The sequence below is a fragment of the Anomaloglossus baeobatrachus genome, chromosome 6 (assembly GCF_048569485.1).
Source record: "Anomaloglossus baeobatrachus isolate aAnoBae1 chromosome 6, aAnoBae1.hap1, whole genome shotgun sequence".
NCBI classification, from domain to species: Eukaryota; Metazoa; Chordata; class Amphibia; order Anura; family Aromobatidae; genus Anomaloglossus; species Anomaloglossus baeobatrachus.
In genome coordinates, this window is record NC_134358.1 from 526,951,438 (window position 1) to 526,975,243 (window position 23,806).

General features: G+C 48.1%; 1 protein-coding gene across 2 annotated transcripts in view; it reads left to right on the forward strand.

Moving 5' to 3' along the window:
* MASTL (microtubule associated serine/threonine kinase like) overlaps positions 1-8,160 on the forward strand; it is a 97,578-nt gene extending 89,418 nt beyond the window's left edge. Inside the window, exons 12-13 of one of the 2 annotated variants that reach the window (XM_075315531.1) lie at positions 5,519-5,620; positions 7,587-8,160. In XM_075315531.1, coding sequence (XP_075171646.1) covers positions 5,519-5,620; positions 7,587-7,744 — 260 coding nt within the window. In that variant the 3' untranslated portion in view covers positions 7,745-8,160. The remainder of the gene's footprint in view (positions 1-5,518; positions 5,621-7,586) is intronic. The other variant, XM_075315532.1, reaches the window with a different exon arrangement.
* The last annotated feature ends 15,646 nt before the right edge of the window (positions 8,161-23,806 follow it).

The window sequence follows — 23,806 nt, forward strand, 5'->3', positions numbered from 1 at the left end:
GCCCTGCGTCTCACAAGCTAAGTATTGAGACGTTATTGTCAGGGGGGTCCCTTGCACTTTAATGTTGGGGAGAGTGTGTGATTTAACCTTTGTGACATTTCCGGCCGGTTCTCTGGTTTTCACCAGAGAACCGCGCCGAGGGTGCCTGCGCGCCGGCCGCATTGTAAAATTTAGGCCCCGGCTTCGCTGAGGCCTAGTTTCGTTTTCACTGCCCCTGCATGTCAGTCATGCAAGGGGACAGTGCGGCTCCGCCCACCGGCCGTTCGGCACAGGGGAGGACACTCCTCTCTGAGGAGATGTTTCCCTCCCCTGTATATCTCCTTGGCCCTCCGGATCCCGCTCTTTCACTAAGCTCCGCCCCCTCTCCTCGCTCCGGCGCCATTTTATCAGCGTTCTGACACTGATCGGCGCTGGCTGCAGCATCTCTGCTCATCTGTCTGGGGGTCCGAGATGTGGAATCCGGAGGGCACACAAACGGTCTGGTAAGCCACAACCTCGGTTGTGGACTTTCTTATACACTCTCTGGGGGTCATTCTAACAGAGCCCCCACCTCAGCAGCATGTCTCACACTAGGAGCAAGGCTGCAAGGCTGTACTCCATATGCACTGCATGTAAGCTCGTACTGCCTGAACCGAGCACATATCCACATTGTGATGCCTGCTCTAACATGGTGGTGCCTCATCCTGGAGTCTCCCCAGTGGTCTCTCCGGCTGAACCCCCGGCTTGGGTAGAATCCTTCTCTAAGTCTATCTCCCAGTCCTTTGCCGACTCCATGGGAGAGTTCTCCCGGACTCTGCTGAGCATGCATCAGCCCCCTTCTCAGGGCGCCTCTGCTGCTTCGGCTCGCTCTCCAGAGCTCACAGAGGATTCTTCATCTGCTCCCAGACCCCGTCCTCCTAAAAGGAGACGCAGGGTCCCCTCTCCTTCCTCGTCCCGCGGCTCTGATTCACGAGCTGACTCGCAGGACGAGGAGGATGCCTTTACTGTGGGCTCGGACGCTACCTCCATGTGCCCCATTGATCTGACCGAGGGTGACGCAGATGTCAGTGATTTGATTGCATCCATTAATTCTGTACTGGACCTCAATCCGCCAGTATCAGAGGAACAACCCTCTCTGGCAGAAAAGCACCAGTTTACCTTGCCTAAGAGAACAAGGAGTGTGTTCTTTAACCACTCCAGTTTTCAGGCCACTGTGACCAAGCCCAGGGCCTGTCCTGACAAACGCTTCCCAAAACGTGGTTCTGATGACCGTTTTCCTTTTCCACCAGAGGTGGTCAAGGAGTGGGCTCACTCACCAAAGGTAGACCCCCCGGTGTCTAGACTCTCAGCCCGGACAGTTGTGTCAGTGGCTGATGGCACCTCACTTAACGATCCCACTGACCGCCAGGTTGACCTTCTGGCCAAATCTGTATATGAGGCGGCAGGGGCCTCGTTCTCCCTATCTTTTGCAGCAGTGTGGGCTCTCAAAGCCATCTCTGCTTCTCTAGAGGAGATGCATTCCCTCACCAGGGAATCTATGCCCGAAATGGTTGCCTTAACTTCCCAGGCTTCAGCCTTTTCAGCCTACGCCATGTCTGCCATGCTGGAGGCTTCTCACCGCACTGCGGTGGCTTCGGCTAATTCCCTCGCTATCCGCAGGATCTTGTGGCTTCGAGAGTGGAAGGCAGACGCTTCTTCAAAGAAGTACCTTGCTGGGCTCCCATTTGCTGGGTCCAGGCTGTTCGGTGAACAACTGGATGAGATTATTAAGGAAGCTACTGGCGGGAAGAGTACTTCCTTGCCACAGACTAAAACCAGAAAACCTGTCCAGGGCAGGAACCAGTCGAGGTTTCATTCCTTTCGTTCCTCTAACTGGTCGTCCTCTAAGCCCTCTGCCTCGTCCACTAACTCAGCCAAGGACCAGAAGCCCAACTGGCGCACGAAGCCGTGTCCTAAGAAGTCCGCAGGAGCTGCTGCCACCAAGGCAGCCTCCTATTGACTATCTGGCCGAGCCAGCAACGTCCTTGGTCGGTGGCAGGCTCTCCCACTTTGGCGACGTGTGGTTTCAACACGTCTCCGATCAGTGGGTGCAGGATATCATCTCCCACGGCTACAGGATAGAATTTTCTTCCAGCCCGCCAAACAGATTTTTTCTGTCAACTCCCCCCTGCTCCCAGGCCGCCGCCTTCTCTCAGGCCGTGGCATCCTTGCAGGCCAACGGAGTAATTGTACCGGTTCCCGCCAGGGAACGGTTCAGAGGTTTCTACTCAAATCTCTTCCTAGTCCCCAAAAAGGACGGTTCCTTCCGTCCCATCCTGGATCTCAAGCTTCTCAACAAGCATGTTCAGGTGCGGCATTTTCGCATGGAGTCTCTGCGATCAGTCATTGCCTCAATGACCCAAGGAGATTTCCTGGCATCCATCGACATCAGAGATGCCTATCTGCATGTGCCAATTGCAGTTTCACACCAGCGTTGGCTACGTTTTGCAATCGGAGAGGAACATTTCCAATTCGTGGCTCTCCCCTTCGGGTTAGCCACGGCCCCTCGAGTATTCACCAAGGTCATGGCAGCAGTGGTTGCGGTTCTGCACCTCCAGGGGTTGGCAGTGATTCCTTACCTGGACGACCTTCTAGTCAAGGCTTCATCCAGTGCAGACTGTCAGCGGAGTGTCTCGCTCACTCTCGCCACTCTAGTCCAGTTCGGGTGGCTTGTCAATCTGCCCAAGTCCACTCTGACTCCGACCCAGAAACTCACGTACCTAGGGATGCAATTCGAGACTCTGCCGGCACTTGTCAAGCTGCCCTTGGTCAAACAGCAGTCCCTCCATCTGGCGGTGCGCTCTCTGCTGAGGCCCCGCCGTCATTCCATCAGGCACCTCATGCAGGTGCTGGGTCAGATGGTGGCGTCAATGGAAGCGGTTCCCTTTGCCCAGTTCCATCTGCGTCCTCTGCAGCTGGACATTCTCCGCTGTTGGGACAAGCGGACTTCTTCCTTGCACAGGTTGGTGACTGTCGCCACAGACCAGGAGCTCTCTTCAGTGGTGGCTTAGGCCCCTCTCTCTGTCTCAGGGATGCTCCTTCCTGGCCCCGTCCTGGGTGATCCTCACCACGGATGCCAGTCTATCCGGCTGGGGAGCAGTATTTCTCCACCACCAAGCACAGGGCACGTGGACTCCGTCCGAATCAGCCCTCTCGATCAATGTGCTGGAAATCAGAGCTGTGCTCCTAGCTCTCGTAGCCTTTCACCACCTGTTGGCGGGCAAGCACATTCGAGTCCAGTCAGACAACGCGACAGCAGTTGCCTACATCAATCACCAGGGCGGGACTCTCAGCCGCCTGGCAATGTTGGAGGTTCAACGCATCCTTCAGTGGACGGAGGACTCCAAGTCCACCATATCCGCAGTCCACATCCCAGGCGTAGAAAACTGGGAGGCAGATTATCTCAGCCGTCAAACCGTGGACAGCGGCGAGTGGGCTCTGCATCCGGCAGTGTTTCGGTCAATCTGCCGCAAGTGGGGCACTCTGGAAGTGGATCTAATGGCATCCCGGCACAACAACAAAGTCCCGGTTTACGTGGCTCGCTCCCACGATCCTCAGGCCTTTGCAGCGGACGCGCTGGTTCAGGATTGGTCCCAGTTTCTTCTGTCTTACGTGTTTCCCCCTCTACCTCTCTTGCCCAGAGTCCTGCACAAGATCAGAATGGAGGGCCGTCGGGTCATCCTCATTGCTCCAGACTGGCCCAGGCGAGCTTGGTACCCAGACCTGCTCCATCTGTCCGTAGAGGTGCCGTGGCATCTCCCGGACCGGCCAGACCTTCTCTCACAAGGTCCGTTTTTCTGCCAGAATTCTGCGGCTCTCAGATTGACGGCGTGGCTCTTGAGTCCTGGATCTTGACGACTTCCGGCATTCCTCCCGAAGTCATCTCCACTATGACTCAGGCTCGGAAGTCTTCCTCGGCCAAAATTTATCACAGGACTTGGAGAATTTTCCTGTCCTGGTGTCGGTCTTCCGGCCATGCCCCTTGGCCTTTTTCCTTGCCGACCATCCTGTCCTTTCTACAGTCCGGTCTGCAGCTAGGACTATCCCTCAATTCCCTCAAGGGACAGGTCTCGGCTCTGTCATTGTTGTTCCAGCGGCGTATCGCCCGGCTGGCTCAGGTGCGCACCTTTATGCAGGGCGCATCTCACATCATTCCACCTTACCGGCGGCCTTTGGATCCCTGGGACCTTAATCTGGTCCTCACGGCTTTGCAGAAACCCCCCTTTGAGCCTCTTAGGGAGGTTTCTTTGTTTCGTCTTTCTCAGAAAGTCGTCTTTCTAGTGGCCATAACTTCCCTCAGGAGAGTCTCTGATTTGGCTGCTCTCTCTTCGGAGTCACCTTTTTTGGTTTTTCATCAAGACAAGGTGGTTCTCCGTCCGACTCCGGACTTTCTCCCTAAGGTGGTATCTCCTTTCCACCTTAACCAGGACATTTCATTGCCTTCCTTTTGTCCGGCCCCTGTTCATCGCTTTGAAAAAGCGTTGCATACTTTAGATCTGGTGCGGGCGCTCCGGATCTATGTGTCACGCACCGCTGTTCTTAGGCGGTGCACCTCTCTTTTTGTGCTGACCACAGGTCGGCGCAAGGGCCTCTCTGCTTCTAAACCGACCCTGGCTCGTTGGATTAGGTCGGCCATCTCTGATGCCTACCAGTGTACTCAAGTGCCTCCCCCGCCGGGGATCAAAGCACACTCGACCAGAGCTGTCGGTGCCTCTTGGGCTTTTAGGCACCAGGCTATGGCTCAACAAGTCTGTCAGGCTGCCACTTGGACTAGCCTGCATACCTTTTCGAAGCACTACCAAGTGCATGCTCATGCTTCGGCAGATGCGAGCTTGGGCAGACGCATCCTTCAGGCGGCTGTCTCCCACTTGTGAAGTTAGGCTCCGCCTACTTCTTAGTTTTTTCTGTTTATTCCCACCCAGGGACAGCTTTGGAACGTCCCATGGTCTGGGTCTCCCAAAGGAACGATAAAGAAAAAGAGAATTTTGTTACTTACCGTAAATTCTTTTTCTTATAGTTCCGTATTGGGAGACCCAGCTCCCTCCCTGTTGCCTGTTGGCAATTTTCTTGTTCCGTGTGTTATCACCGGCTGTTGTCGTAGACAGAGTCTCCGGTTGTTCCGGTTCTTACTCGGTTCTACTTGTGGGTGGCTATTCTCCTTCAGCTTTTGCACTAAACTGGCTAGGACTGGCTACCAGGGGGTGTATAAGCTCAGAGGGAGGAGCTACACTTTTTAGTGTAGTACTTTGTGTGTCCTCCGGAGGCAGAAGCTAAACACCCATGGTCTGGGTCTCCCAATACGGAACTATAAGAAAAAGAATTTACGGTAAGTAACAAAATTCTCTTTTTTCCGATAACTTCCATTTTAAAAATGTTTTAAACCACATGTGGCATTTCAAAGAATTTGACTTTAAAACAAACAAAAACGTTGAACATCACAAGACAAAAAAAAAATAAAATACTTGAACAAAAAAAAACAAACACTTTTTCGCATTTACAGATATTCCTTGGCCGGGAGATGATGAAACCCTTTCAGTTAATGCTCACAAGGCAATAGATATTCTCCTCACCCTCGACAACACAAAGAGAGCCGGATTAAAAGGTAAAGGATTTTTATTTTTTACAGCACTGTCTTCCATAAGAGGATATTGTTTTAAAAAAGTTTTTTATATTTTTTTGGGACTAGTAAACTTCATTATTTTTTTTTTTTTTTTTTTTTTAAATTAACCTAGCAAGTGCAGCAGGATCCTTTTTCTTTAGGGCATATATAGTGCACTGTGTTGTCCATAATTTTCCATTAATTACGTGTATTTTTTGGGGTGGGGGCTAAAAATATTTTTTGCAACTTGGTTTTGTTAAAAAAAAAAGTTGTACTGAATGCATTCTATATCCTCCATGTTGCACTGTGTATTACTGGCTGCATATTGAGTTAACTGAGAATCAGTCAATGAGCTCACAATGACTGTCCGACAGGAGAGTTTGTAACTAGGGATGGGCCAACCCAACCCCCGCACATGGACTTTTCAGGAAAATGCGTGTTAGTGTTCAGGTTCGGCCGCAAGGACAAAAATTCAAAATGGAGACTAGAGCAGGACTATTATACTTATTCTCCTGTGCAGCTGTCATACTGCTTCCGGGTCCGTTAATTAACTCTCATGAATATTCACTACTGCCCAACCCATCCTCTGTAACTGGTTGCAGTTAGACTGCCGACATCTGTGATTGGTTGTGGAGTGTAAAAATAAATGGAAAAAGTGGCCTAAGGTCCACCCGTATATTGATACTTAGCACAGATAAATCAGATAGCCCCCAGCTGTGTGTGTTATCTTGGCTGTGTATCAAAATACAAGGGACCCCTGTGCAGCTTTTTTCAATTATTTAAATAATTAAGCTGACTTGTGGTCCCCGACCGGAATTTGATACCCAGCCAAGTGAAGGCAGACAGCTGCGGGCTGGTATTATCGGGCTGGGGAAGCCCATGATTATTCCCCCCCCCAGCCTAAAAATAGCAGCCTGCAGCCACTCCAAAATTGTCACATCCATTAAGTGCACCAATTCTGGCTCTTTACCTAGCAAATCCTGATTGCACGGTTCTATTGGAAATCGGGGTGATTTAAGGCATTAACGACTTTGACGTTTGTCAAAAAATCACAACTGTTATTAAGCTTGAGCTTAGTAATGGGGAGGGGTCGATGTGATTTCTCCACACCTCCCATTCTAACCCTCTAAGTAAAAAAAATAAAGGATTTTTTTGTTTTATTTAAAAAAAAAAAAAAAGTGCCCTTTCTTCAAAGTATTAACCCCCAAAACACCCCATGCAGGTCCGACGTAATTCACATGAGGTCCCTTGACAATACTGGATCTGCTACATCCTGTGGTTGCAGTGCGCAGTCACATTAGAAAATGTGTCAGGGACACATTGAGCCGCAGCTGTGAGCAGTGAGGTCACTGATTCACCTGTGATCACAGCTGGTGGCTCCAACGGTACTCCGGCAGTGACCTCAGGTGAACTCTGTGACCTCAGGTGAACTCTGTGACCTCAGGTGAACTCTGTGACCTCAGGTGAACTCTGTGACCTCAGGTGAACTCTGTGACCTCAGGTGAACTCTGTGACCTCAGGTGAGTGACATCACCTCAGGTGAAGTCATAGAACTCAATACCGGTAGAAAAATGCACCAAACCCACATAAATGCATGTGGTGTCTGTTTTTTTTTGTTTTTTTGACAGGAGATGCAGATTTGGTGTAGAAATGTCTGCTCCCAAATACTCAAATACACGGAAGCAGTGTGACAGTAGCGTGGGAGACTCGAAGTATAACTATCCTGCTCTAATCACAATATTTCTTCCTTTTGCAGCCCCCTAGCACTTACTAGCACCATTTTACAGCGCACAAGTTCGGGTCCCCATAGACTTATATGGGGTTTGACATCCAAGCTCAAGTTTGGTTCCCGACCCAGATAGTTTATTTTTTTTATACATAGTAATTGCAATGCAACCCTGACTGTAGCTAGAAAATAAATAATGCTTCTGATTTTTTTATTTTTACATGCCTTTTCATTTTTGTGCAGAATTGAAGGCTCATCCTTTCTTCCATGGCATAGATTGGGAAAACTTGCCGAATCAGTCGATGCCTTTCATTCCTCAGCCGGACGATGAGACGGACACGACTTATTTTGAAGCCAGAAATATTGCTCAGGATCTGAAAGTGTCTGGATTCAGCCTGTAGGACTTTCTGTCCCTGAACTTTCGTTATTTTATTCTCTATGAATGGCAGCACTGCAGTGTAATAATTAAGGTTTTTAGCTTCGATTCGGCTACCAAGTTTTGTCGTTTTAATTAGGAGTGCGACATTCCCAACTGTATGAAATAATGGGACGTCGATGCGGATCTTATGGTTTGTAAATAGTTTTGCTTTAACAGCAGTATTCCTGACCCATGCACCTTACAGTAACCCTGGGACCGCAATTGTAAAATAAAGTAATAGAATAGATGAATTGTTACATCTTTTCTTTTTTTGTACACTGGATGTTCAAAGAAAAAAAAAAAATTAAAGCTCTTGTTACGAGTTAATCAAAGATAGATATAGATATATATATAGATATATAGATATATATATATATATTTTATATAATATAATTTGTTTTTTAAATTATTGCCGTTTCAAGAAACATTAGATAAAAGAATAGCAGAAGCTAATATAATAAATATAATATATCTTATAAGATGAATCTGCTTTTTTTTTTTTTTTTTTTTTTTTTTTTTTTAAACTAACGCCCATCACCACACCACGGAGAGAGAGGATCTGCCCTTCAAGGACAGGAAACCTACTGAATAAAAGGGCAGTACCTCTCCCACGCATCAGATGGTTTCCTGTACTTGGAGCAGGGAACCTCTGAAGCGGTACTCACGGGACAAGAACCATGTCGCTTCCATCTTACTGGGGTTCCTTTCGGAGAACACGAGAATCCCATAGAAGACCCCCTAGAGACCAGGGGAGATGGAATTTGGACCGAGGAAGGAAAGACCGAGGCCGCATGATTAAAGGTCCTTCCCCCGAATGGAAAGAAGCCCTTCTAGTGATTGGTGTCCCCAGGTAGAGGGAAAGATTCTTCCTATTTCTTCCTGTCTGGGGATGACATCTCAACCAGCAACTAGATCCTTGCGCTAATAAAGAATGGCCTAAACTTGGGATTTCTAAATTCGCCATTGCAGCGGTTTGTACTAACATCCGCACGTACATCCTGGTAGAGCAACAAACGTTGGAAGTGGAGGTTCTGGACCTTGTAAAGAGATCAGTCCTCTTGGAGGTTCCGGTGCAGGAGCAAGGGAGGGGATATTATTCCCCTCTCTTAGTGGAAAAAAAACAGACTGGTCCTTCAGGACCATCATAAACCTGAAAGGCCTGAATGCTCATATGAAATCGGAAACCTTCAAAATCGAGACCATCAGGTCAATAGTAAATGTTCTTTTTCCGGGATGTTATATGGCCGTCTTGGATTTGAAGAACACATACTATCATGTGCCTATACACATGGAATATCAGAAATTCTTCCAGAGTGGCTTTATACATGAAAGGATTGATACACTTCCAATGCAGAGCCCTCCCCTTTGGGGTTGTCATTAGCTCCGTGTGTCTTCACAAAGCTGATAGCGGAAGTAACGGCACATCTACGGGAGGAAAACACGCTACTAATCCCATACCTGGACGATTTTCTGATTGTGGACACGTCTTATCATTGTGTTATCCAAATACAGGAAGTGTGTTCCACCATGGAGAACTTGGGTTGGCTACTAAATCTAAGAAAATCAAGACTAGAGCCTTGCAGGGTACAAGTGTTCAATGTTCATACAATGAACTATCTGAAAAAAGTGAAAAACATGAAAATGGTATGTGCATAACTGCTATGAATAATAGGAATGAGAGATGTTTAGCCATTGTATTGATCAGTGCAAAGGAGCCCCAAAACCAAACGCCAAGGTAATCTCTATTTTGGGGTCCCTAACCTTTGCATTGATCAATACAATGGCTAAACATCTCTCATTCCTATTATTCATAGCAGTTATGCACATACCATTTTCATGTTTTTCACTTTTTTCAGATAGTTCATTGTATTTTTCAGTCTAGTATTCCTATAGCAGTTCTGCTTTTCATTATTCCCCTATACATTGACTGGTGTGCAACTCTTTCTTATTGTTTAGTTGTATATTTTTGAGTCTTGCACCTTGTTCACACCATGGTGTTCCAGACATATATTCTTTAATTATGTCTCTCCTGGGGCCACAAACCTTGTGCATCCCGGCAGTTCCCTGGGCTCAGGTGCATACCAGAGCATTGCAGTGGAAAATTCTGGAAAGCGAAATGACTATGAAGGGACAATCGGCAAACTTAACACGAAGACCATCAACGATCCAGTCCCTTTTCTGTTGTAGGAACGTGCAAAATCTGTCAACAGGTGTAGCCTGGAAAAATTCAGTTTCACGGGTTGTTACTACAGACGCAAGCCCCAGCAGTTGGGAAGCTCAGTGGACCTGTGGGGTCAATCGGTAATAGATTTGTTCACAAACCGAACCGGAAGGTGAAAACATTCTGTTTTCTAAACCCCAAAGAGAATCCCCACGCAGTAGACTCCTTCCTGGTCAGTTGGGACTTCAGTCTGGCATACACCTTCCCTCCAGTGATACTGATTCCAGCTGTCCTGGGAAAGATCAGGGAATATCGAGTAAGGGTCATCCTGTTAGCATCCTTTTGGCCCAAAAGACCTTTGGCTTTCTTTGCTAAGGACTATGTCCATCTCCAGCCCGTGGGTTCATTCGGACACCACAGATCTTCTCTTGTAGGGACCAATAAAACATCCTCATGTTTCCAGCTTTCATCTAATGGCGTGGAATTTGAGAGGTTATTGCTACAAAGTAAAGGTTTCTCCCCTAATGTGGTCTCAACTATACTTCAGAGTAGAAAGCCAGTAACCACCAATATTTATGCCAGAACCTGGAACAGATTCTTGTCTACCCCAGGAATCCAGCTCAATGATAAGGTTCCTGTCGTTTCCATCTTAGAATCCCTGCAGAAGGGGGTAGATTTAGGGCTTTCCACTAGCACCCTGAACGTCCAGGTGTCAGCACTGGGGGCCTTATATAATTATTTATTAAGGCCCACTCTAGGGCAACTCCTATAATTAGACCAAGAATGCCTCCGTGGGATCTAAATCTGGTACAGTGAGCCCTGACCGAGCCTCCCTTTTGAACCTGTAGTGTTGGCACCAATCATGTTGCCTTCATTTAAAACCATCCTTTTTAGTGGCATTAACCTCAGGCAGTAGGGTAAGTGATATCCAGACTCTGTCGGCAGCTCCTCCCTTCACCCAGATTTTAGATAGGGTCGTTTTCAAAATTCCATAGGTCGCAGGAGGTGGTTCTCCCATCCTTTTGCAAGTAGCCCCAGGAATCAGAAGGAGAAGGTACATACCCTAGATGTCCGGAGATGCCTGATAAAATACCTAGAGGCCACGGAGTCTTGGAGACTAGATAGGTCTTTGTTACCTTTCAGGGAAAGGGTTCTTAGGGCATCCAAATCAACACTAGCTAGGTGGATTAGCGAGGCCATTAATTTAGCCTTTGCTGCTGCAATCAGGTTGGCTCCGGAGGGGCTGAAGGCTCCTTCCACGAGAGCTGTGGCAACCTCCTGAGTGAAGTCCGATGTCTCCATCGAGCACATTTGTAAGGCGGCAACATGAACATGGTCCTCGCCCTCTACCTTTTTATAAACACTACCGACTAGATCTATCGTCCTTTTCTGATCTCACTTTTGGTAGAAGGGTTCTACAGGCTGTGGTCCCTCCCTAGAGAAGTTCTCTGTAATTCTCTCTGTGGTGTTGTCACGGGTGGTAGGAAAAATACGTTATTACTTATCGGTAATGTGTTTTTTCGAACCCATGATAGCACCCATATATTCCCTCCCTTCACGTATGGGGTTGTTTTATATAAAAAGGAATTGAGATATACACATGCATATATGTAATATAATGGACATGGTGAACATAGTTTATTGGGTGATTGGTATAGGTTTAAGTTCACAATGTCTATCTGGAGGTCCTCTCATGCTCTGTAATCCAACTGATGTGTGGGAGAGGTACCGCCTTTTTATTTAGTAGGTTTCCTGTCCTTGAAGGTCGGATCACCTCTCTCCATGGTGCTGTCGTAGGTTCCGAAAAAACACATTACCAGTAAATAATTACGTATTTCTTCAGCGCTCTATTGGGAGACCCAGACGATTGGGGTATAGCTACTGCCCTCCGGAGGCCACACAAAGCACTACACTAAAAAGTGCAAGGCCCCTCCCCCTCTGGCTATACCCCCCCGTGGTATCACGGGTTCTCCAGTTTTAGCTTTGTGTGCGAAGGAGGTCAGACATCCACGCATAGCTCCACAGATTTTAGTCAGCAGTAGCTGCTGACTATTTCGGATGGAAGAAAAGAGGACACATATAGTGTCCCCAGCATGCTCCCTTCTCACCCCTGGATGGTGTTGTAAGGTTGAGGTACCTATTGCTGGTACGGAGGCTGGAGCCCACATGCTGCTTTCCTTCCACATCCCCCCTGAGGGGCTCTGAGGAAGTGGGATCCTGCCGGCCTCAAAGCTCTGACGCCGGGCTCCATCCACAGACCCATTTGAACCTGCTGGATACGGAGCTGGAGTACCATTCAGGGACATGGCCCTGCACCATTACAGGTACTCTGTGTCCCCGTACACACAGGCACAGCACACTCCAGACTTGCTGGGTGTGCTAGTGCGCCGGGGACAGTAAAGGGTTACAGTCACTGCAGCTTTGCTGAGTGACTTTGTGTTTTGGGAACTACCGCGCCGGACGCTCCGGGAGCGGCGGCGCGGCTGGGACTTGTAGTTCGCCGGGGACTGGGCGCCGACCGCGCTTTTACGGCGGCGGCGCTTATAACTCCAGTCCCCGGCTTCTGCGGCCTAGTGCCGCTTCGTTCCCGCCCCCTCCCTGTCACTCAGGGAAGGGGACAGGCGCTGAGCAATCAGCAGCGCCGAGGGCTGGAGCCTTTTTACATGCTCCAGCCCTCTCACTGCACACTGTCGGACGCCGGGTTCCCGCTCTGCCTTGGGGGCACGCCCACGGCCCGCCCCTACTCACACGAGCTGGGGAAGAAGCCGGCAGCCATTACTGCAGAGCTCGGGGCACCAAGGCAGGACAGTGGCGATCATACACCCGCTTATAGGCGGGCGGTAAGAGGCACAATAGTGCTGACCACGATATAACTGCAGTGTATACATGTGTTGTTTTTAACTGCATAGGTCGCTATATGCCCGCTTGGGGAGCGACACATCAGCAGCAGGAAAGCAGGTGTGCTAAGGCACAGGCTTTCTAGGCTGCTTGTATTGCACGACTGAGGTGTTCATTTGTGTTTATGCTGATATGCTATACATTGCACTGTACAGTCGCTAGTATTAGCTATATTCTTCTGGAATGGCTAGACTACAGCAGCAGAAAACCAAGGGTGCTGGGGCACAGGTTTTTTTCTATGCTGCTTGTATTGCATGGGCTGCAGTGTGCATTTGTACTTGTGCTTGTATGCTATACATTGCACTGTATGGTCACTCTTCTGGGCTATATTCCCCTAGATGACTAGTATACAGCAGCAGAAGAGCAGGGGTGCCAGGGCACAGGCTTCTATGCTGCTTGGATTGCATGTGCTGCAGTGTTCATTTGTACTTGTGCTTGTATGCTATACATTGCACTGTAGGGTCACTCTTCTGGGCTATATTCCCCTAGATGACTAGTATACAGCAGCAGAAGAGCAGAGGTGCCAGGGCACAGGCTTCTATGCTGCTTGTATTGCTTGTGCTGCAGTGGTCATTTGTACTTTATGCCTGTATGCTATACATTGCAATGTACGGTCACCAATCTTGGCTATATACTTCTAGATAGCTAGTCGGCAGCGGCAAAAAAGCAACACAGATTTCAGTGCTGTTTTTACTACATTGTGTGCATGCTCCCCTGTAGCACGTCGTCTGCCGGGGTCTCTAGCACTTCGTCTGCCGGGGCTCTACTAGTTGTGGCCAAAGAAACCTCCTGTCAACCCTGTCCATGGACAGGGACGGAGTAGTCATAATATAGAGACTTGCACCCATGGGCAATCTACTTGACCAAAAGGCAGCTCTTCAGGGCTTTGATACTGACATCGCTCTCAATCCGGATACACCGGGTGGTAACGCCATACGGAATGATCCGATACCGTCCATCAATGGAAGGTTGGATCTTTCTCCCTCAGCTCCCCCAGTGGAGATAGGAGACGAACAGGAGAAGTTCCTTTTCAGTGTCTCACGCAGATATTGAGTATTTTTCGGGCCACGCTGACTTCAGAGAAGCAGTCCAGGAACACCACGCTTACCAGATAAGCGTCTTCTCCAAACGTTTTTAGGATACACGTTATCCCTTTTTTCCCCTGACGTGGTCAGCGCTGGACCCAGGGTCCAAAGGTGGATTCTCCAATCTCCAGGCTTGCATATAGAGCCATAGTTGCGCTGGAGATGGGGCTTCACTTCAAGATGCCATTCACAGACAGATGGACTCTGGTTGAAATCTGTCTAGGAGGCTATCGGCGTGTCGGTTGCTCCGGCATCCACAGCCGTATTGGCAACCTAACCTTTTCTGCTGTTCTTGCGCAGCTGACCTTGAGCAGGGACATCTGTACCGCAGAGGCGTCCGTAACCCCGCAATGTCTGCACTGCGACTTACCCTGTTAAGGCTGTCCTAAAAGTACAGTCGAGGTTTCGGTCCTTCCCAAGCTCCGGCAGGTCCCAATTGTCCTCGTGCAAAAGGGCTACAAAACCTCAGACGGGCTCAGATTCCGGCCGGGCTCAATATCGCCCAAGGAAGGCAGTCGGAGGAACCGCTACCAAGGCGGTCTCCTCAGGACTCTCAGCTCTCTTCCTCTCTCTCCGCATCCGCGGTTGATGGCAGACTCCCCCGCCTTTGGCGACATTTAGCTGCCACAGGTCACAGACCGGTGGGTGACGGACATTGTGCACAGGACAGTGTTCTGTTCTCGTCCTCCGACTCCATTCTTCAGAACGGCCCCACCTCTCCACCGAGCAGATGCCCTGCTGCAGGCGGTGGACGCTCTAAGAGCAGAAGGAGTGGTGATCCCTGTCCCCCCTCAGGAACGAGGGCGAGGGTTTGTACTCCAATCTCTTTGTGGCTCCAAAAATGGACGGTTCCTTCCGTCCTGTTCTGGTTCTGAAACTGCTCAACGAGCATGCGAACGCCAGGAGGTTCCGGATGGGATCCCTCCGATCCGTCATTGCCTCAATGTCTCGAGGAGACTTCCTTGCCTCAACAGACATCAAAGATGCCTATCTCCACGTGCCAATTGCTACGGAGCACCAACGTTTTCTACGTTTTGTGATAGGAGACGAACATCTTCTGTTCGTAGCTCTGCCATTTAGTCTGGCGACAGTCCCACGGGTGGGCACCAAGGTCATGGCAGCAGTGGTAGCAGTCTTGCACTCTCACGGACACCCGGTGATTCCGTACTTGGACGATCTTCTCGTCAAAGCAACCTCCCTCGAGGCATGCCAACGCAGCCTGAATGTTACGCTGGAGACTCTCCAGACTTTCGGGTGGATCATCAATTTGGCAAGGTCAAATCTGTCTCCGACTCAATCACTAACGTATCTCGGCATGGAGTTCACACTCTATCAGCAATAGTGAAGCTTCCGCTGAACAAGCAGCGTTCACTGCAAACAGAGGTGCAGTCTCTCCTTCAAGGCCAGTCGCACCCCTTAAGGCGCCTCATGCACTTCCCAAGGAAGATGGTGGCAGCCATCGAGGCAGTTCTCTTTGCGCAGTTTCATCTGCGCCAACGGCAATGGGGCCAATGGGATGGGCAGTCAACCTCCCTGGACGGGAAGTCTCCCTTTCCCTGACGGCCGAGGACTCTCTGCAATAGTGGCTTATTCCCACCTCATTGCCATAGCCCCCATCCTGGGCAGTGGTCACGACAGATACGAGTCTGTCAGGGTGGGGAGCAGTTTGTCTCCGCCACATGGCTCAGGGGACGTGGACTCAGCAGGAGTCCACCCTTCAGTTCGATGTGCTGGAAATCGGGGCAGGGTATCTTACCCTATTAGCTTTCCAAAGGTGGCTAGAAGGGAGCAGATCCGAATCCAGTCGGACATCTCCACAGCGGTGGCATACATCAACCACCAAGGAGGGACACGCAGTCAGCAGCCTTCCAGGAAGTCCGGCGAATCCTCATGTGGGTGGAGGACACAGCATCCACCATATCCGCAGTTCACATCCCGGGCGTAGAAAACTGGGAAGCGGGCTTCCTCAGTCGCCAGGGCATGGACGCGGGGGAATGGTCCCTTCACCCGGACGTGTTTCAGGAAATCTGTTGCCGCTGGGGGGGGGCCGGACGTCGACCTAATGGCGTCTCGGCACACCAACAAGGTCCCGGCATTTATGGCACGATCGCGCGATCACAGAGCTCTGGCGGCAGACGCCTTAGTGCAAGATTGGTCGCAGTTCCGGCTCACATATGTGTTTCCACCTCTGGCACTCTTGCCCAGAGTACTGCGAAAAAATCAGATCCGATTGCAGCCGCGTCATACTCGTCGCATCAGACTGGCCGAGGAGATCGTGGTACCCGGATCTGTGGCATCTCACGGTCGGCCGACCGGGGTCACTACCAGACCGACCAGACTTACTGTCTCAAGGGCCGTTTTCTCCATCGGAATTCTGCGGCCCTGAACCTGACTGTGTGGCTTGTGTGTCCTGGATCCTAGCGTCTTCAGGATTATCCCAAGGGGTCGTTGCCACCATGAGACAGGCTAGGAAGCCCACGTCTGCTAAGATCTACCACAGAACGTGGAAGGTTTTCTTAATCTGGTGCTCTACTCAGGGAGTGTCTCCCTGGCCATTTGCATTGCCTATCTTTCTTTCCTTCCTACAATAGGAGTTAGAAAAGGGCTTGTCGCTAGACTCCCTCAAAGGGCAAGTCTCAGCACTATCCGTGTTTTTTCAGAAGCGTCTAGCACGTCTTTCTAAGGTGCGCACGTTCCCGCAGGGGGTTTGTCATATCGTACTCCCGTACAAGCGGCCGTTGGATCCATGGGATCTGAACAGGGTTCTAGTTGCTCTCCAGAAGCAGCCTTTCGAGCCTCTGAAGGAAGTTTCCTTTTCTCGCCTGTCACAGAAGGTGGCGTTTCTCGTTGCGATCACATCGCTTCGGCGAGTGTCTGAGCTGGCAGCTCTGTCATCCAAGGCTCCCTTCCTGGTGTTTCACCAGGACAAGGTAGTGCTGCGCATCATTCCGGAGTTTCTCCCTAAGGTAGTATCCTCGTTTCATCTTAATCAGGATATCTCCTTACCGTTCTTTTGCACTCATCCGGTTCACCGGTATGAGAATGATTTACGGTTGCTAGATCTGGTGAGAGCACTCAGAATCTACATTTCACGCACGGCGCCCGTACGCCGTTCCGATACCCTTGTCGCTGGTACGCGCAAGAGGTTGCAGGCTTCTAAAGCCACCCTGGCTCGATGGATCAAAGAACCAATTCTGGAAGCCTACCGTTTTGCAGGGCTTCCGGTTCTTTCAGGGCTGAAAGCCCATTCAACCAGAGCCGTGAGTGCGTCCTGGGCGCTACGACACCAGGCTTCGGCTCAACAGGTGTGCCAGGCAGCTACCTGGTCGAGTCTGCACACTTTCACCAAACATTATCAGGTGCATACCTATGCTTCGGCGGATGCCAGCTTAGGTAGAAGAGTCCTGCAGGCGGCAGTGACATCCCCGTAGGGGAGGGCTGTTTTGCAGCTCTAACATGAGGTATCTCTTTACCCACCCAGGGACAGCTTTTGGACGTCCCAATCGTCTGGGTCTCCCAATAGAGCGCTGAAGAAGAAGGGAATTTTGTTACTTACCGTAAATTCCTTTTCTTCTAGCTCTTCTAGCTCTTATTGGGAGACCCAGCCCTGTTGTCCTTCGGGATTTCTTGGTTGTTTGCGGGTACACATGTTGTTCATGTTGAACGGTTTTTCAGTTCTCCGACGTTATTCGGAGTTAATTTGTTTAAACCAGTTATTGGCTTCCTCCTTCTTGCTTTGGCACTAAAACTGGAGAACCCGTGATACCACGGGGGGGTATAGCCAGAGGGGGAGGGGCCTTGCACTTTTTAGTGTAGTGCTTTGTGTGGCCTCCGGAGGGCAGTAGCTATACCCCAATCGTCTGGGTCTCCCAATAAGAGCTAGAAGAAAAGGAATTTACGGTAAGTAACAAAATTCCCTTCTTCAAGGTTGTCTCCTAAACTCATGATTCTCTTGAAAAAAAAAAAAAACCCAAATCTGTTTTGGTCAAAAAAAGGCTTGCCAACTCAGTGAGATGTCTAGTTACACCTATCAATTGTAGTCTATAGGTTGGTGAATGAGAAGAACAGGTACTCCCATCTGCTGCAGCTTTCTAGTAAGGCCAGAGTCACACTTGCGAGTGACTCACGCAAGTTTCTCATCTCCTCACCCGGCAAGGCTGCACACTCTCCTGACCGGAGCGTGCAGCTGCAGGTATTTCTATGCAGCTGAGATGCTCCTGTCCAGACAGTGGCAGGCCTTGCCAGGTGATGTGATGCAAGACTCGCACGAGTCACTCGCAAGTGTGACTCCGGCCTCAGTGTTGATCTCACCCAGTGCTGAAGTCATGGCTGCGCAGCTCAGTACTCTTGTTGAATGTCTTCTATGCGGTCTGTGTCTGAAATTGTGCTACACGACAAAGACGAGCCGACCACATTATGTTGACATTTTCTTTTAACTTGACCAGCTTATCAAAAGAATGCATTAAAGGGGCTGGCCTCCAGTCTATTATAAAAGACCTGTACTTTCAGCAGCATTGGCAGTTTCTCATTAATTTGCTATATGACTAGTAGCAGGTAAATGGTACCTGAAATGTGAGCCTAGCAATCTTGAAGAAATAGACACTGAGCTGCGGCAGCAAAAGACAGACGATGGCAGGGGAGTGGTGCTTTAGATGCAAGTCCCCTGTCCTCTGTCTTATACTCACCTTTCGATGTCTATCCATGTATCTACGCTGCTTTGGTCAGTGTCCTGTGATTTGTGACCTGCTGACTGCTCCAGTGTTTCATGGAGTGCGCCAGACGTCACAACTCAATACAAGTCTATGGTAGCCTCATTCTTGTAGACCTGTATTGCGTGCTTCTGACTTCCGTCCAGTAAAGTTCGTCATAAAATGGTGCCGTAGAACCGGAGCGGTGTCTGTAAAAACTGAAGCCACCAGAAGGTTTGTTTATTTATTTATATTATATATATATATATATATATATATACACCGTTAGGTCCAGAAATATTTGGACAGTGACACAAGTTTTGTTATTTTAGCTGTTTACAAAAACCTGTTCAGAAATACAATTATATATATAATATGGGCTGAAAGTGCACACTCCCAGCTGCAATATGAGAGTTTTCACATCCAAATCGGAGAAAGGGTTTAGGAATCATAGCTCTGTAATGCATAGCCTCCTCTTTTTCAAGGGACCAAAAGTAATTGGACAAGGGACTCTAAGGGCTGCAATTAACTCTGAAGGCGTCTCCCTCGTTAACCTGTAATCAATGAAGTAGTTAAAAGGTCTGGGGTTGATTACAGGTGTGTGGTTTTGCATTTGGAAGCTGTTGCTGTGACCAGACAACATGCGGTCTAAGGAACTCTCAATAGAGGTGAAGCAGAACATCCTGAGGCTGAAAAAAAAGAAAAAAACCATCAGCGAGATAGCAGACATGCTTGGAGTAGCAAAATCAACAGTCGGGTACATTCTGAGAAAAAAGGAATTGACTGGTGAGCTTGGGAACTCAAAAAGGCCTGGGCGTCCACGGATGACAACAGTGGTGGATGATCGCCGCATACTTTCTTTGGTGAAGAAGAACCCGTTCACAACATCAACTGAAGTCCAGAACACTCTCAGTGAAGTAGGTGTATCTGTCTCTAAGTCAACAGTAAAGAGAAGACTCCATGAAAGTAAATACAAAGGGTTCACATCTAGATGCAAACCATTCATCAATTCCAAAAATAGACAGGCCAGAGTTAAATTTGCTGAAAAACACCTCATGAAGCCAGCTTAGTTCTGGAAAAGTATTTTATGGACAGATGAGACAAAGATCAACCTGTACCAGAATGATGGGAAGAAAAAAAGTTTGGAGAAGAAAGGGAACGGCACATGATCCAAGGCACACCACATCCTCTGTAAAACATGGTGGAGGCAACGTGATGGCATGGGCATGCATGGCTTTCAATGGCACTGGGTCACTTGTGTTTATTGATGACATAACAGCAGACAAGAGTAGCCGGATGAATTCTGAAGTGTACCGGGATATACTTTCAGCCCAGATTCAGCCAAATGCCGCAAAGTTGATCGGACGGCGCTTCATAGTACAGATGGACAATGACCCCAAGCATACAGCCAAAGCTACCCAGGAGTTCATGAGTGCAAAAAAGTGGAACATTCTGCAATGGCCAAGTCAATCACCAGATCTTAACCCAATTGAGCCTGCATTTCACTTGCTCAAATCCAGACTTAAGTCGGAAAGACCCACAAACAAGCAAGACCTGAAGGCTGCGGCTGTAAAGGCCTGACAAAGCATTAAGAAGGAGGAAACCCAGCGTTTGGTGATGTCCATGGGTTCCAGACTTAAGGCAGTGATTGCCTCCAAAGGATTCGCAACAAATTATTGAAAATAAAAATATTTTGTTTGGGTTTGGTTTATTTGTCCAATTACTTTTGACCTCCTAAAATGTGGAGTGTTTGTATAGAAATGTGTACAATTCCTACAATTTCTATCAGATATTTTTGTTCAAACCTTCAAATTAAACGTTACAATCTGCACTTGAATTCTGTTGTAGAGGTTTCATTTCAAATCCAATGTGGTGGCATGCAGAGCCCAACTCGCGAAAATTGTGTCACTGTCCAAATATTTCTGGACCTAACTGTATATAAATCAGGGGTGTTCATGCTGTGTATGTTTGTTACTCAAAAAAACACATTTTACAATTCCAGTGAAAATAGTAGACTTTATAAAAATTTCATGGTCTTCTTTTTTATGCAACCTAAACTGACCTGCGGTGCACATTTGAAATCTACATTTCAATTTTTTGGCAAGTACGCAAAGTTCTTTATGTGCGGATTTTCCCCGGAGAATTGAATTAGATGCTAAAACTCCTCAGGTGAACGCATATGCATTTTTAGTAAGTTTCCTCGGCGATAATGCATGTACTCTACAACTAATCAAAGTTTTGTGAAGGCCAAATTCCAGGATATATCAAAAATAAAGCTGCAGTATATGAAATACCAAACAGAGAAAAAAAAAAGAGTAACCGATTTTACCTTATGGGTGTGTGCACATATGAAGTATTTGATGCAGTAATTTCTGCACCATTTCTACATCTCATGGTAGGAAAATATGCATTTCCCTTTTTGTATTGAATTACTGAAGTAAATTAACTTTTTGATGATATTCTAATTTATTAAGATGCACTTGTATGTCCTAGGATGTGAAGAACGTGCAGATTGCAATGTCCTCACCCCCTGCATGAAACGTTCCTATGATGGGTATTTGATGTTGCAAATCTTCTGCACCTATTGGCTATGTGCACACATTGCGTTTTTCAGTGCAGATTTCTAAGAAAACCTAAATGGTTTCCTAATGCTAGCAAAGTAAATGTGGACCTTGAAGTCTCCTTCACTGAGTATTTTCTCCTTGCAGATTTAAAGCTGCAGCCTGTGCATTATTTCAGCATTTTTGCTGCAGATTTTACCCATTTTAATGCATAGGATAAATCATCAAAAAACCTGCATTATTATATAGTCATTACACACAGAAGAGTCTACTTCAAGTTTTTATTTCTGTTAATGTTGATGATTATGGCTTGCAGCCAATGAAAACCCAACAGTCTTTATCTCAGAAAATTAGAATTAACATAAAACACTCGCAAAGGCTTCCTAAAGCTGGGTTCACGCTAAGCGACAGCGACGTCGCTGTTACGTCACCATTTTCGGTGACGTAACAGCGACCTTGTAAGTCGCTGTTATGATCGCTGCTTAGCTGTCAAACACAGCAGAAGCAGCGATCATAACGTCGCTGTGCTACATGTGCAGAGAGCAGGGAGCCGCGCTTAGGGTATGTGCGCACGTTGCTTTTTACCTGCTTTTTACCTGCTTTTTTGCTGCTTTTTCTTCTGCGCTGTTTAATGCCAAAATGGATGTGTTCTTCTATTCAAGCAAAGTCTATGGGAATTTGGGTTTCTTGTTCACACTATGTTGTTCAAAATGCTGCCTTTTTGTGCAGAACTTTGGTCAAAAACTCAGCTTTGCAGTGCAAAACTCAAATGGCAAAAACAATTGACATGTTGCTTCTTTGAAAAGCTGAGTTTTTGACCAAAGTTCTGCCTCAAAAAGGCAGCATTTTGAACAACATAGTGTGAACAAGAAACCCAAATTCCCATAGACTTTGCTTGAATAGAAGAACACATCCATTTTGGCATTAAACAGCGCAGAAGAAAAAGCAGCAAAAAAGCAGGTAAAAAGCAGGTAAAAAGCAACGTGCACACATACCCTTAGCGCTGGCTCCTTGCTCTCCTAGGTACAGTACACATCGGGTTAATTAACCCGATGTGTGCTGCAGCTACATGTCACAGTGCAGAGAGCAGGGAGCCGCGCTTAGCGCTGGCTCCTTGCTCTCCTTGCTACAGTATACATCGGGTTAATTACCTGATGTGTACTGCAGCCACATGTGCACAGAGCAGGAGCCGGCACTGGCAGCAAGGGCGGAGGCTGGTAACGAAGGTAAATATCGGGTAACCAGGGAAAGGTCTTCCCTTGGTTACCCGATGTTTATGCTGGTTACAGCTTACCGCAGCTGCCAGACGCCGGCTCCTGCTCCCTGCTCGCTTCATTTCGTCGCTCTCTCGCTGTCACACACAGCGATGTGTGTGTCACAGCGGGAGAGTGACGACCAAAAAATGAAGCTGGACATTCAGCAACGACCGGCGACCTCCTCACAGCAGGGGCCAGGTCGTTGCTGGATGTCACACAGCGACGGGACGTCGCTGCAACGTCACAGAAAATGGTGACGTAGCAGCGACACCAGATAAGCATTTAAAATGGTCCCTTTTATCTGGTTCAGTAGGCTACACAATCATGAGGAAGACTGCTGACTTGACAAATGTCCAGAAGGTAGTCATTTGCACACTCCACAAGGAGGGTAAGTCACAAAAGGTCATTGCTAAAGAAGCTGGCTGTTTAAAGTGCAGTATCTAAGCATATTAATTGAAAGTTGAGTGGAAGGGAAAAGTGTGGTAGAAAAAGGTGCACAAGCCAGCGGGATAACCGCAGCATTGATAGGATTGTTACGAAAAGGCCATTCAAAAGTTTGAGGGAGATTTACAAGGAGTGGACGCTGCTGGAGTCAGTGCTTCAAAAGCCACCACACAGGCGCATACAGGACATGGGCTACAACGGTCACATTCCTTGTGTCAAGCCGCTCATGAACAATAGACAACGCCAGACGCGTCTTACCTGGGCCAAGGAGAAAAAGAGCTGGACTGTTGCTCGGTTCAAGGTGTTGTTTTCACATGAAAGTAAATTTTGCAGTTTATTTGGAAATCTCGGTCCCAGAGTCTAGATGAAGAGTGGAGAGGCCACAATCCAAGCTGCTGAGGTCTAGTGTGAAGGTTCCCCAATCAGTGATGGTTTGGGGAGCCATGTCATTTGGTGTATGTCCATTGTGTTTATCAAGACCAAAGTCAGCACAGCCATCTACCAGGAAATTTTAGAGCACTTCATGCTTCCCTCTGCCGACAAGCTTTTTGAAGATAGAAATGTCATTTTCCAGCAGGACTTGGCACCTGTTCACACTGCCAAAAGTACCAATACCTGGATTAATAACCACAGTATCACTGTGCTTGATTGGCCAGCAAACTCGCCTGACCTAAACCCCATAGAGAATCTATGGTGTATTGTCAAGAGGAAGATGAAAGACACCAGACCCAACAATGCAGACGAGCTGAAGGCTGCTATCAAAGCAACCTGGGCTTCCATAACTCCTCAGCAGTGCCACAGGCTGATTACCTCCATGCCACACTGCATTGATGCAGTAATTTATGCAAAAGGACCCGACCAAGTATTGAAGCATTTACTGTACAGACTTTTCAGTAGGCGCCAACATTTGAGTTTATAAGAGAAACTGAAAAAAAAAATATTTTATTCTAAT